The 13,527-nt window shown below is 41.7% G+C and overlaps 1 protein-coding gene across 4 annotated transcripts in view; it reads right to left on the bottom strand.

Moving 5' to 3' along the window:
* PRSS12 (serine protease 12) overlaps positions 1–7,925 on the bottom strand; it is a 164,596-nt gene extending 156,671 nt beyond the window's left edge. Inside the window, exons 1-2 of one of the 4 annotated variants that reach the window (XM_083174465.1) lie at positions 7,798–7,925; positions 5,996–6,626 (exon numbers count right to left, since the gene is read on the bottom strand). In XM_083174465.1, the coding sequence (XP_083030591.1) occupies positions 5,996–6,419 (424 nt within the window). In that variant the 5' untranslated portion in view covers positions 6,420–6,626; positions 7,798–7,925. Of the gene's footprint in view, positions 1–5,995; positions 6,627–6,767; positions 6,870–7,556; positions 7,758–7,797 lie in introns of those variants that run through there. The other 3 variants (XM_083174466.1, XM_083174464.1, XM_083174467.1) reach the window with 3 other exon arrangements.
* Positions 7,926–13,527: the final 5,602 nt, after the last annotated feature.

The raw sequence follows: 13,527 nt of genomic DNA, 5'->3' as shown, positions 1-13,527 counted from the left end.
AGGCCCCAAAACAGTGGCACGCTGACACCTCAGGCCACAGAACAGTGGCACACTGACAAGTCAGGTCCCAGAACAGTGGCACATTGACACGTCAGGTCCCAGAACAGTGGCACACTGACACCTCAGGCTCCAGAACAGTGGCACACGGACACATCAGGCCCCAGAACAGTAGCACACTGACACCTCAGGCCACAGAACAGTGGCACACTGACACCTCAGGCCACAGAACAGTGGCACACTGACACTTCAGGCCCCAGAAAAACTGAAAAGAGAAAAAAAGACGACCATAGTGCAATATTGTCTGACATTTGGAAGCTGTTTAATTAACACAGGCCACTCACATAGGAGAGATCAAACTGCGCATATAACAGGTCTTTATTCTCTTCTACTTTATGCCTATATAAAAACTTATTTTCATTGTGTAGTATTATTTCATTGTAGACAAGCGCTGCTACTTTTGTATATATTTTGCCTTTATTCTCTTCTTCCTGGGTTATTCCAAAGTAACCTACAGGGACTTGATAAAAGACTGAATAGTGCAATACTGTATAGTATAAAAACATATAACAATTTATTGGTGCACTCACAATGACATAGAAAATAAAAGCATATCACCCATATCAAGGGTAATGGATCCCGGATCGCGACTGGTCCGCCTGAACGGGGGCAATGGCTCACCTAAGACACCTGAAGGTCGGCAGTCCCGCCTGGTCCGTTCGTGATGATGATTTGCTTGAACGCGCTTTCGGGCTAAGTAAGCCCTTCCTCAGAAGCCAGGGCTTCTGAGGAAGGACTTACTTAGCCCGAAAGCGCTCGCTCAAGCAAATCATCATCGCTCAAGCAAATCATCGTCACCTGGAGGTAAATTATTACACTTTCATGTATGATTATGATGCAAAATAATGAGTTTAAAGGGATCTGACAAAAATAAATGGTAAAAAAGAGTTAAGGTTATTAGGACAGCAGTGGGACTGGATTATCAGGGACATGATAAAACAGAAGTATCTAATGAACGTGGAGACGAATTTAATATGAAATAAGTAATTATGCAAATATACTCAAACTAAATCAAAGCTGAATTACACTATTAGTAAAGGTTAATACAGGAATGTGTATGGAATTCAAGGAGAAGGGGTCTCCCATATTTTGGTAACCAGCACTGGGCTGAAACAGCCATCAGGTAATGCCACAGCCAAGGGACACTTATTATATAAGGTCCTGTGGCCAAAACATAACTGCTGTGGTCAGCCCGGGCTGGCTTCCTGGTGGAGTGGGGACCCATAGGGGATCTCCAGCCCAGGCTGTCCCCATTGTCCCTGAGCGGTGGACGATGGGTGGATTATGTAAAAAAAAAAAGTTTAAAAAGTGTTAAAAATAGATATTGGGTTCTGTAGTAGAACTACAAGGCCTAGCAAGCCTCCCCTGCATGCTGGGACATGTACAATCACAAACCCAGAGTCCCAAGGGGGCCTATACCGCACACACTAAACCCTTTCTTTAATACTTACCCTCTAGAGTACCAGTATGAAGGCAGCAGTGCTGCCGGAAACTTGCTGAACTTTGTATATGCTAGAGGAATGAAGCATGCTGAAACATCAGCAATAAGTTTGTAAGCAGCCAGTGACAATTGATTAGCTGCTGTGTGCAACTGCAATTGTCCTTATGTATTGGCACCTGCCCTCAGACAACAATAAATAATATGGACTTAACAATTGCATGTCCAGACAATTTGCGGGATGGGCCATGGTGGCTGTGCGACATCGCACACTCCTGCTGTGACATGAAACATGGTGGCCTGGCTACCCTTAATGTGCAAAGCTCGCACAATAGCAATGCGATGGCAAGATTTTTAAATTGCATAATAGGGAGGGACCCAGCATGCGGAGCAGCCGTGTCCTGGGCTGGGCTGCCCCCCACATGCTGGTGCCAGGAGTTCTCGCAAAACTGAATCAGGCCCATTGAGCGATTATGCACAGCTCATGCTATTCATACTGGTATACTGTAGTTCTCACTCTACATCACCTTCTAAATGTATCATGGACAACCCACCTGTTAAAGGCATTAATAATTTAAAAGGGTGTGATTCAGTTAGAGGCAAGAGGTTAATTTACTAAAATGAGAGTTGTATTGAAGATGGGACGTTGCCCATAGCAACCAATCAGATTCATTGATTTTGTTATTTATTTAGCACCTTCTAGAAGAAAATAAACAGAATCTGATTAGTTGCTATGGGCAATCCCATCTTCAATAGAACTCCCATCTTAGTAAATTTACCCCTTTGTGTGAATAGACATTTTCTGCTGGACATTTGTAATCCACTTTTTTAGCGGAAGACACAGCATTGGATCACTATGCTCAAACATTGGACATCTCAGCTACCTGTGTAGTTTACAAAGGATGTCTTGTGTTTTCATGCAACCAGGACCAGTGAAGCTGTGTCAAAGCACCCACCCACTGCCCTAGAAATGCCAAGAAGAAGGTACCAACGCCCCCCAAATATTAACATCAGGTCAATAATCCTGCAGTTTAGAATGCACTGGGAATGTTTCCACAGACAGAGGTCTGTACATGTCCAGATCTGAAATGATCAGAGATTATCAAAGATGTACATAGATGTACAGAAACCATTAGCTTTGTGTACATCTCCGAATATGTTCCTAAATGTAGCATCATTGTGAAGCATACAACTACAATATGCACACAATCCTTACCTTCTAATGACTTTCTTACACTATGGCTTTGGAGTTAGTTAATAAATGTATAATTTCAGAACACATTTTTTATTGTTACCATTCCAAAATCAAAGATTCAACTTTTCCAAATTGTTATTACAGGTTAACACAGTAAAGCTGGGTACACAATAGATGAAATTTCGAATATCCATCTTATTCCGACTGTTCCGAACAACAAACCGTTCAAATTGTCCATTGTGTATGCACTATGTTGCTGGCGATGCACACTCCTGTGGGTCATCAGTGGCATCCTCCAATGTCTGTACATTGCAAGATGTATGAGGACATCACTGGTATGGTTCCCAACTCTGGTACTGCAGTGCATTCACTTGCCCTCTGGGTCTCATTGCCAATGATCTCGCTGGATACACACATCGGGGAAAATTTACTAAGAATACGAATACAACTCAGTCTAATCTTATTTGGCCAATGGAGTAGGCAGGCGTATTCCGCTGGATTCGTATTTGTATTTAGCGGCCGTATACACAGTCAAATACAAATACGAGTCAGCAGCCTGCACAGATCAGTCACAGATCAGATCTGTGCAGGCTGCAGTGTAAAAAAATAATAATCATAATTTAAAAAAATGGCGTGGGGTCCCCCCCATGGCCATAACCATCCACAGGCTTAAATAGCTATTCCTGGTTTCAACAAATCATGGGACAAACAAAATAGGGGTCCCCTGGATTTTTTTTAAAACCAGCACCAGGCTCAAGGGCTGGTCCTGGTTACCAAAATAGGGGGACAAATTGAGTAGGGGTCCCCCGTATTTCGAGAACCAGAACCCGGGCCAATCAGCCAGCAGGATAAGGCCACAGCCGGGGGGAGACTATTTATATAAGTTCCCCCGGCCAAAGCATTTACCTCCTGACTGGTCAGCCTGGAAGGGATCCTGGGGAAGTGGGGACCCCTCCAATGAAGGGGCCCACCTGCCCAGGATGTCCCCGGTGCCCCTGTTTTTTGGGCATCGGGCTGAAGTGTGTATAAAATAAAGATAAAACTAATGGGTTCTGCTGTGGAACTATGAGTCCCAGCAAGCCTGGGCCGCATACTCTGACTTGGAGAACCAGAAGTACCAGCATGCAGCCCATTAATTCCACAGCAGAACCAATAGCCAAATAAGCACACACACACACATGAAAAATAAAACTATATTTCACACAGAGCCCATACATACAAATACTTACCTACAGTATCTTACCCCAAAGCTTCAGTCTCCTTGTCCAATAGAATCCATATGGGGTACCTGTGGAAGGAAACCATACTCACGAAGGTCCTATGGCATAGATCGCGTCCTCTTCAATCCATGTAGGCATCCATGTACTTGGCAAAAAAACAAGAGACCCCTTCATTGGGAAGGGGGAGTCCCCACTTCCCCAGGATCCCTGCCCAAGCTGACCGGTCAGGGGTTAAATGCTTTGCCTGGGAGGTTTTTTATAAAAAGTCTCCCCCTGGCTGTGGCCTTACCCTGCTGTCTGGTTGGGCCCAGTGCTGGTTCTTGATATACAGGGGGCCCCTACTGGGTGGTGGTGGGGGACCCGCGCCATTTATTTAATTATTTATTTACTTTTCACTTTTTTTACACTGAAGCCTGCAAGGATCTGACTGATCCCTGCAGGCCAAAGCCAAATATGCCAGGAAAATGAGTTGCATTTACCAGGCAAATAGCAGCCTTATCCTGCTAATTATGTAAAATACGGTCACTTAGTAAATTAGGAATCACCATTCGAATGAATGGAGGTTCCTACTCATTCAATGGCATATATATTCATATTCATAAATACGAATTCACATATTTTCGGCATAGCAAATGCTGAAAATACATGTAGACAGTTGTATTCGCATGCGACTGCCTACGAATACACCAAATAGTGGCGTATTTTGGTTAGTAAATTTCCCCCATCGTGTAGTGTGTACACAGCTTGAGACTAATTCCAAGCATACTGTATTTGCTTATAGAAGGTTTATTTTGTTTCATTTGCAGAAGCAATAAGAAAAGCTAAAGAGTATTTTGACAAATTTGTTCCGCAGATTTTCGTAGCCTGTGGGTCAGTTAGCAAAGGTCACATCGAAAGAAAAAGCTCATTTTAAATTTAGTAGAAACTTTTAAAAACTCAGAATCAACTTTAGAAAAATAAAAGTTTTTTTAAACAGTAGTAGTTCTGAGTTCTGAGTTATTCATACAAAATAAATCGATTTACCCAGTTTTCTAAATGTTCCCACATCCCAACACTCCTCTTGTTCAAGCCTAATACAATATTTAACAGTACGTTACGACTCGTTCATACAATTGAAACAATTCCAAATATTTATCTGGGGTTTTACACAACTTATCCAAAGTGTGATGCCTATCAATAAAATATCACACCTGCAAAGTACATGGTAAAGTTTGTTTGCTGTTGACCAAAATGATGTATTAGCCCTGAAACTATTAACAGTGCAGGTGACAGAATCTTTAGGCAATGTTTGTACTCATACATAATATATACAGTAGGTTTGTTTCTCAGTTAGGTGATGCTGTTGTTAAATGCAAACTCAAATTTTCGTATTGAACATTTCCAGTTTTATACTGCTGTGATCTTCCTTTTTGAACCCTATTGCCTGATTTACATTGTTTGATTTCTGCATCACGTTTTCCTTTATTCTGTCATTCACTGTTTGTTAACATTTACCTTCTAAAGCACAAAGCAGACACCTGTTTTATGTAACTACACCAGATGATTTTACACCTGCCTTTTGAACACCAGTACAGTACAAATAATGTACAGTATATATAATGCCATAATGGATGCAATATGATATAACATTCTAATAAAAATAGACACATCACAGGAAGTAATTTGCATTTCCCTTTTATCCTCTATCTCCCTGCCAGTGCGGAAGACATAAGACTTTACACTTCAGCACGTGTTATGTTGATCAACTGTCAACACTGCAAATTACAGTTTAAGGGGGAAATTCACTAAAATGGTATGTTGCTGTGGGCAACCAATCAGAATCTGCCTTGTAGAAGATAATAGATAGTATCTGATTGGTTGCCCATAGACACAATCCCATGTGAAATAGAACTCCAATCTAAATTTACACCTAAATGTCTACTATGTAGTTCACAACTTGACTACTGCCAAATTCACATGGAACTTTATCTAATGTTCATTATAAACAAAAAAAATCTGGCATTAATTGACACAAAAATAAATTTTGAATTTAAATACAGCCAAGTCCAGATAGTTATGCAATGTAATGACCCCAGGAACCCTTACCTTGCTTACAATCACAGTATCCCCAATCCACTCTTCCATGGCTATTCCTGAAGAAGCACCAAGGTTTACTCCTCCCATCTGGGTTCCTGCAGAAGTTATGGTCTCCCAGTCCTTTTCCTGGCTTCCGCTCCAAGTAAGTGGGTATTTGCACCCAGTTTAAACATTCTGCTCCAAATTCAGTAACATTGATGTAGTCACCTATAGAGCCCTCTTTGCCTTTGTACTTTGGACAACCAGTGTACTGATGGTGTGCAGGTAGGGAGTGTTGAGGCTTTGGGTGTTGGGCAGGTTGAAGAAGCTTGCGAAGTGACTGATGATGTTGATGGACAAGATGATAAATGGAAGAAGTGGAAGACTTATCAAAGCAACCCACTATAGGGATGCTCCCTAAAATTAGAGCCACAACAAAGCTGGTTATTGTCATGCTGCCAGTGCTGTCTGTTTTGTTCCATCTCCACCACTAATCTAGTCCTGAATCTGATGGGGGAGGTGGAGCTGTCACTTCCCCCTAATCCCATCCAGCCCATTTCATATTCATGCAGGATGAAATGCAGGTCTTCACAGCAAAACTCAGCAGAGGAAAACAGGGCTGACAAAGAGAGGCCAATCCACGGCTCTGGAGAGGGAGAAGCTGAGGAAGGAGGAGGAGGTGGAAGACAAATATGTGGGCTAGGTTAGTTTATTGAAAGAGAAACAAATTCTATGTAGTGGAAAAAAAGCAATATAACATTCCTAGCAAGACAAAAACTGTGTTCTCTTGTGTCTACATTACCAGTAATGTCAGTCTGTAACTTCCTAAACATACGCTCTGCCAAGTTTTATATTTGGTATTTGGGGAAGACATCTCCGAGGTAAGACTGCCAGTCTGCAGAGTCTGAAGGTTACAGCACTCGCGAAACCAGGCAGCTACATGCAAGCATTTCTTGAATGCACTTTCCAAAGTCAACAATTCAGAACAAGAATTAGAGACAGATGGTACAAAAGATTTTAGTTTTCCTTTCTTTTCTCCCCAGCCTCCAAACATTTCCAGCCCAATAAATTACATATGTTACCTTCACGAAATACTGGGCATCAATCATAGAACGAGAGTTTACATTTTTAAAAGAAAAGTTCTATGTAAATATTGCAAACTTAAAGGACGTTTTAAAACAAGCACTAATATTCCAGGACAAGACTGCAGTCTGTAGATTGCTAAAAGTTAAAAAAAAATCTTTGATTTCTCTAACTAAATAAACTAAAAAACAGTCATACAATGAGATATCAAATTAAAATTAAAAAATTTGTCCAAACTCAACAGGTCATGTTTTCTGGATTTCTTTAATTAGGCGCAGGTGAGATCATCTGTTTTTCTGGCGCAGTAAGTGTCCCACCTGTTTCCAGAGATAGAAATCCTGAAAACATGACCCGTTAGGGGTATGCGAGGACACAAGTTGAGAATTAATGTCCTAGAACAACATGTGAATCTACCAAGGAATTTCATCAATCATTCAGGATTGCGGTTTCACTCTCAGCAAATGTCCTACAAAGTAACAAGCAAGATATGCACATTACCCATTCATACCGCCACATATAACTTACTCCCTGCAGATGGTGATCTGTGAAAAGCAATAGCTGCAAGCAAGCAGAGCTGTCAGGATGTCTCATAGGTGCCAGCAGGCTAGAAATGGAAGTTAGTGTCCAGTTAAGGAGCTGATTTTACACTCTCCGCTGTTCTGTCTTCTTCTTCTGCTGTTGTATACTGCTATTCCCAAAGACCTAGCTGTGCCCAGTTGTATTGATTTAAAGGCTCTTAGTTCACTTACTGGAATAAAAGCAATGGGCTGTTCCTCTTCTAAAGAGCCTGTTCTCTCCAGCTGTTATAAAGAGCATGCATTCAGGCAAAACGCAGCCCCAGTAGTCAGATGATCGTGCTCCTAGCAATGCAGATAGAGTTTCAGACATCTCCTAATGTGCTTCAACTTATAAAAATAAAGTTCACCTCTGACTTGGCTGCAGTGTCTTGAAGCAAAGCTGGTATCAAAGAAAGCTTAGCGTAAAGAATGTTGTTTCTTTCATTATTTGAGTATCGCTGGAATGTATAAATGGGATTTTGGAGCAGTTTTCTTTGTGTGTTTTCAGTGTCGGTTATTTCCAGGCAACTATGTAATAATTACAGTAATAAATGGGAAAAATGTTTATCACTTGGACAAAAACAAATAATAATAAAAAAGAAATCACGACCTGATAGAAAAGTGTAAGAACAGTCCCAAGTACTTTCCATTATATTTTACAGCGTTTCTTTCCTCAATAAGTATCACCAGTATTACATTAGAACATTGCCGTAGTAGGTTTTATCTCCTTTTTAGGCTGCTAACTACACAGCAATGTGAGTCCGTATTATCAGTGCAAATGTTGTAGCTACAAGTTTAGGAATCTGGTAATGTGTAATATAGAAATACTGAGCTTGGTGGTGTTGGGATACGGTCATTGAGTCACCAGCATCTTGGTCGACATGAGTCTAGGTCGACATGCAGGAAGGTCGACATGAGTCTAGGTCAACAGGGTCATTAGTTCAACAGGGTCATTAGGTCGATAGTCAAAAAGTCGACATGGGGTCTTTCACTATTTTTGAGCCGACATGTGCCGACAGGCGGTATTTCATGCCCTACCATCCACTAGGGCATGGTGGCAGAGTAAAATAGTATGCCGAGCGTAGCGAGGCACTGTGCCTGAAGCATGGCGAGTGGACACGGTGCTACATTTCAGTGTCTATGTCGATTCAGTACAAAAAAAAGTGAAAAACCCCATGTTGACCTTTTGACTGTCGACCTAACGCATGTCGACCTAAATGTATGTTGACTTAATGGTGTCGACCTAATGACTGTCGACCAACATTGTGGGGATCTAATGATCCATAACCATGGTGTGGGTGGGAGAATCTACTATTCAGGGTTGCACTGAACAGTAAGTTTTCAATGCAGAACTTCAAGTTAAATTTCTTATTCATTACAAACAAATAACTATGTCGTTTCCAAATGAATCAGTTTGGAGGAGAAGGGAGGGAGTTCATTGTTATACACTAATCTACAGTATAATAACAAAGTTACTTAAGTTAGTTGATGTTAATGATTCATAAACGCTGATTGGTAGATAGAACAGATTTTTTTAAATCTATTACAAATGCAGCAATAAAATAACTGGTAGACAACAAGCTGATCATTGTTGCATGGTAACAATAGAGGCACTTTGCACAGCACAGTGAGGGGGATCATACTGAGCTGTTTACATTAAAGTTTACATTGCTGAATAAAATCTGAATGTTAATTTTGTGCCTGTATACAAAACACTATGTTTGTATCTATATGAACAGTCAGTCGCGTCTTGAGTCCCATTGGAGAAAGAGCGCTATATAAATATTATAATCTTCTCTTTACGGTACCATCATTTGTGGCTTCCTGCAGTTAAAGAGGTAGATCAGGAGAAGGAGGCATTATATAATTGTGGCCAAAGTACAATATGGGCAGTTTGACTGGTGCATACATGATATACAATTCCCCAACTGCATATATAAAGTTTATCCTATACCTTAATACATTGTTCAGACTTAAGCTAGGTACACACCTGTATAAATCATACCTTCAATATGATTTTACTTTCAAATTCTTTTACAATCAGAGGTCCTGACCATAGTGCTGATACATGCGTACACACACGTACAATGGGCACAGATACAAAGATTGATCTGTCCAATTAGTCTGGTGGGTACAAAAATCGGGTAATGAATGACAGTCAACCACCTGTTCCCAAACTCTAGAAAATAAATAAATGTATTAAATGAAACAGCTTTAACCAACTTACCTGAGTGACTGTTGTCTGCTTTTCAGCATTTGGGAGCAAATAGTCCATTGTCCTTCGCTCTCATACAGCTACATACAGTATGTTGTCTCCTACCAAACAGATTGAACAGATTAAGGGAAATATTCAATCTTGGGTAACGGCTGTCGAGCTTGCTGTCCCGGCGCGCTGACGCAACACGCTGATACGCCGCAGACAGATGTGCGCTCCCTCCCCCTGACGCTCTCCGGAAGGAACAGGTGTCGGGAATCCTCTTCACTGATGCGGTAAGGTATATATACTGTCTTACATGTTCACACTGTACCCCCTGATGAAAAATGTTACAATACATTTGAAACGTTGGTTCAACAGTTTTGGCTGTTGAGTTGTTCTTTTTGGAGTGCCACCCATCTACCTGCTGCAATATATATATATATATATATATATATACATACAGGGGCATCGACAGCAGGGTAGACCCCTGGGCATAGCAATGTATTGGGGCCCCTACCGCCCCTAGCGGTAGGGGTGGGGGAAACTTTATATTCCCGCGGGTGGTAGGGGTTATTTTATCAACCGCTCAGCTTGTAGGGCCTGGATCAGTAATTTCCACTAATTCCCCCTTTACTGCACAGATGGTTGGAGATGGGGTGGGAGAAGGGGGCATTGGGCTGAATGAAGGGGTCCTGATACATAACTTCCAGGGTGGTAGAGGATGTTTAATATGCAGGGGATGGGGTGTATAGTGGAGTTGGCTTATTATTCATAATTTTCTGGTGGGAGGACAGCTTGCTTGACTGCAGATATCTCCAGTTCCCAGAAATAGATTTCTTAGATATTAATGGAATTAACAATTAAAGAATCCCACCTACCAAATGGTATTGGGGACTAGGTGATCAGAGTTCAGGAGGTAGAGCAATCTGCCAATGAGAATATAAAACTACATACCAGGTGTGTGGAGCTGGAGCAGTAACCAGCTGCTGAAAGGCTGATATCTCTGGTTCTGGGAACAGTAGACAAAAGCTTCTAGTGTACATCAAAGAGGGAGAGTCCCAGCTTTTGGAATATACCCTCAGAAAAACTCTGATACCCACAGAAAAACTCTGAAAGTCAAAAAGATCCTGAAATATCTGACTGGGAAGAGCAATTAACAGGCTTGGATGGGGACCAATACATTGAAGTCAGATATCTCCGGTTCCCAAGGGCCGATTTGTTAAATTCTTGTACCCATGGAAAGAGAAGACCCTCAGCTTTCAGCCTAGGGCCCTTAGACTCCTGGGGGGGTTCTGGGTACTCAGAAACTGCGTGTGCCACTGTGGGGGGACCCCCCCCAAATAAAACGTTCCCCCCTCCAGAGTTACCTCTGCCCAGGCTGAAGCCCTGGGCTGTCCCCCGGTGCCCCTGGGGGGTGGTGGGCACCGTGCTGATAAATGGTTAATATTAGATTAAACTATCGTGTAACGTTGTGGAATTACAAATGTAAACATCATTCGGCTTCTCTCGTAGGGGTACTGTCAGACGGAGAAGGCATCCATCGATCTGGGAGGCATGTGGTGAGTATAATTTTCCTCAACAGGTACTCATTTGGATTCTACATGGAGAAGAGGACAGGCCTTCAAGAGAATCCATAGGTAATGTATGTGTGAATTAATGTAGTATGTAATAAAGTTATTCTGTTTTTGTGTGTACTGTACTGTATGTGTGTTTTATTTCACTATTTGTCATGTTGTGGAACTACAAGACCCAGAGTTCCTTTTAATACCCCCCATGCTAGGACTTGTGGTTTTCCAAGTCCCTGCATGCGGTGTTTCACAACATTACAATATAGTTTCATCTAATATTAACCATTTATCAGCCTGGTGCCCACCACCCCAGGTGCACCAGGGACAGCCCTGGGCTTCAGCCTGGGCAGGGGTAACTCTGGAGGGGGCTTCCCTTTATTGGGGGTCCTCACTCCTCCAGGGTCCCTGCCGGGCTGACCAACCAAGGGGTTGAATGCTTTGTACGTGGGAACTTGCATAAAAAGTCCCCCCCAGCTGTGTCATTACCCTGTTGGCTGTTTGGACCGGTTCTTTGAGCCCGGGGCGGTTATGCTCAGGATCGGGAACCCACGCCGGGTTTAACCCCTTCCTGACAGAGCCAGTTTTTGCGTTCCTGACAGAGCCCTTTTTTTCAAATCTGACATGTCTCACTTAAGTGGGGATAACTTTTTTTTGCTTTTACTTATCCCAGTGATTTTGAGATTGTTTTCTCGTGACACATTGTACTTCAAGTAAGTGGTAAATTTTCGTCGATACAGTCTGTGTTTTTTTGTGAAAAATACCAAAATGTCGGAAAAAAATGGAAAATTTTGCGATTTGCAAAATGTTCAATTTTCTGCTTGTGAGACAAATAATCTTACCACTCAAAATAGTGAATAACTAACATAGACCATATGTCTACTTTATGTTGACATCATTATTTCAACTTCCTTTTAATTTTTTGGGACACTAGGAGGCTTAAAATATGAATAGCAAATTCTCAAATTTTCAAGAAAATTTCAAACACTGATTTTTTTAGGGACCAGTTCAGTTCTGATGTGACTTTGAGGGACTTGTATGTGAGACACCCCCATAAATGATGCCATTTCAAAAACTGCACCCCTCACAGTATTCAAAACAGCATTTTGGAAGTTTGTTAACCCTTTAGGCGTTTCACAGGAATTAAAACAAAGTGTAGGTGAAATTTCAAAATTTCATTTTTTTTGCAGATTTGCAATTTTAATACATTTTTCTAAGGAACACAGTACATTTTACTAGAGAAATGTGACTAAAAATTGATTCCCCCAATTCTTTTGTTTTCATAAATATCCTATATGTGGCCCTAGTGTGCACGGTGACCAAACCACAGGCTTCATAATAGAAGGAGCACCTACTTGATTTTGGAGCCTCCTTTTTATGAGATTATTTTTTAGGCACCATGTAGGTTTCTAGGCACCATAAGATGCTAAAAGTTAGGAACCCCCCCACAAGTGACCCCATTTTGCAAACTACACCCCTCAGGGAATTCATCTAGGGGTATAGTGTACATTTCAAACCCCCAGGGGTTTCACCAATTGTGGTAGAACTGGGCAGTGAAAATGAAAAATTATTTTTTTTACACAAAAATGCAGTTCTGGCTCCAAATTTGTCATTTTCAGAAGGTATGAAGGAGACAAAGCACCCCAAAATCTGTGCCCCAATTTCTCCCGAGTACGGCAATGCCTCACATGTGACCAAAAAACACCATTTGGGTGCATGGCAGGACTCAGAAGGGAAGGAGTGATTTTTGGATTTTGCAGCTCAGATTCTGGTGGAATTTTGGTGGGTGCTATGTCGCATTAGCAAGACCCCCAAAGCACCAATACAGTGGAACCCCCCCACAAGTGACCCCATTTTGCAAACTACACCCCTCAGGGAATTCATCTAGGGGTATAGTGTACATTTCAAACCCCCAGGGGTTTCACCAATTTTGATACAAGTGGGCAGTGAAAATGAAAAATTACATTTTTTTACACAAAAATGCAGTTCTGGCTCAAAATTTTTCATTTTCAGAAGGTATGAAGGAGAAAAAGCACCCCAAAATATGTGCCCCAATTTCTCCCGAGTACGGCAATGCCTCACATGTGACCAAAAAATACCAGTTGGGTGCATGGCAGGACTCAGAAGGGAAGGAGTGATTTTTGGATTTTGCAGCACAGA

Source organism: Crinia signifera, chromosome 1 (genome assembly GCF_055691185.1).
Source record: "Crinia signifera chromosome 1, ASM5569118v1, whole genome shotgun sequence".
Classification (NCBI taxonomy): Eukaryota; Metazoa; Chordata; class Amphibia; order Anura; family Myobatrachidae; genus Crinia; species Crinia signifera.
This window is presented reverse-complemented; position numbering and strand designations above follow the sequence as displayed.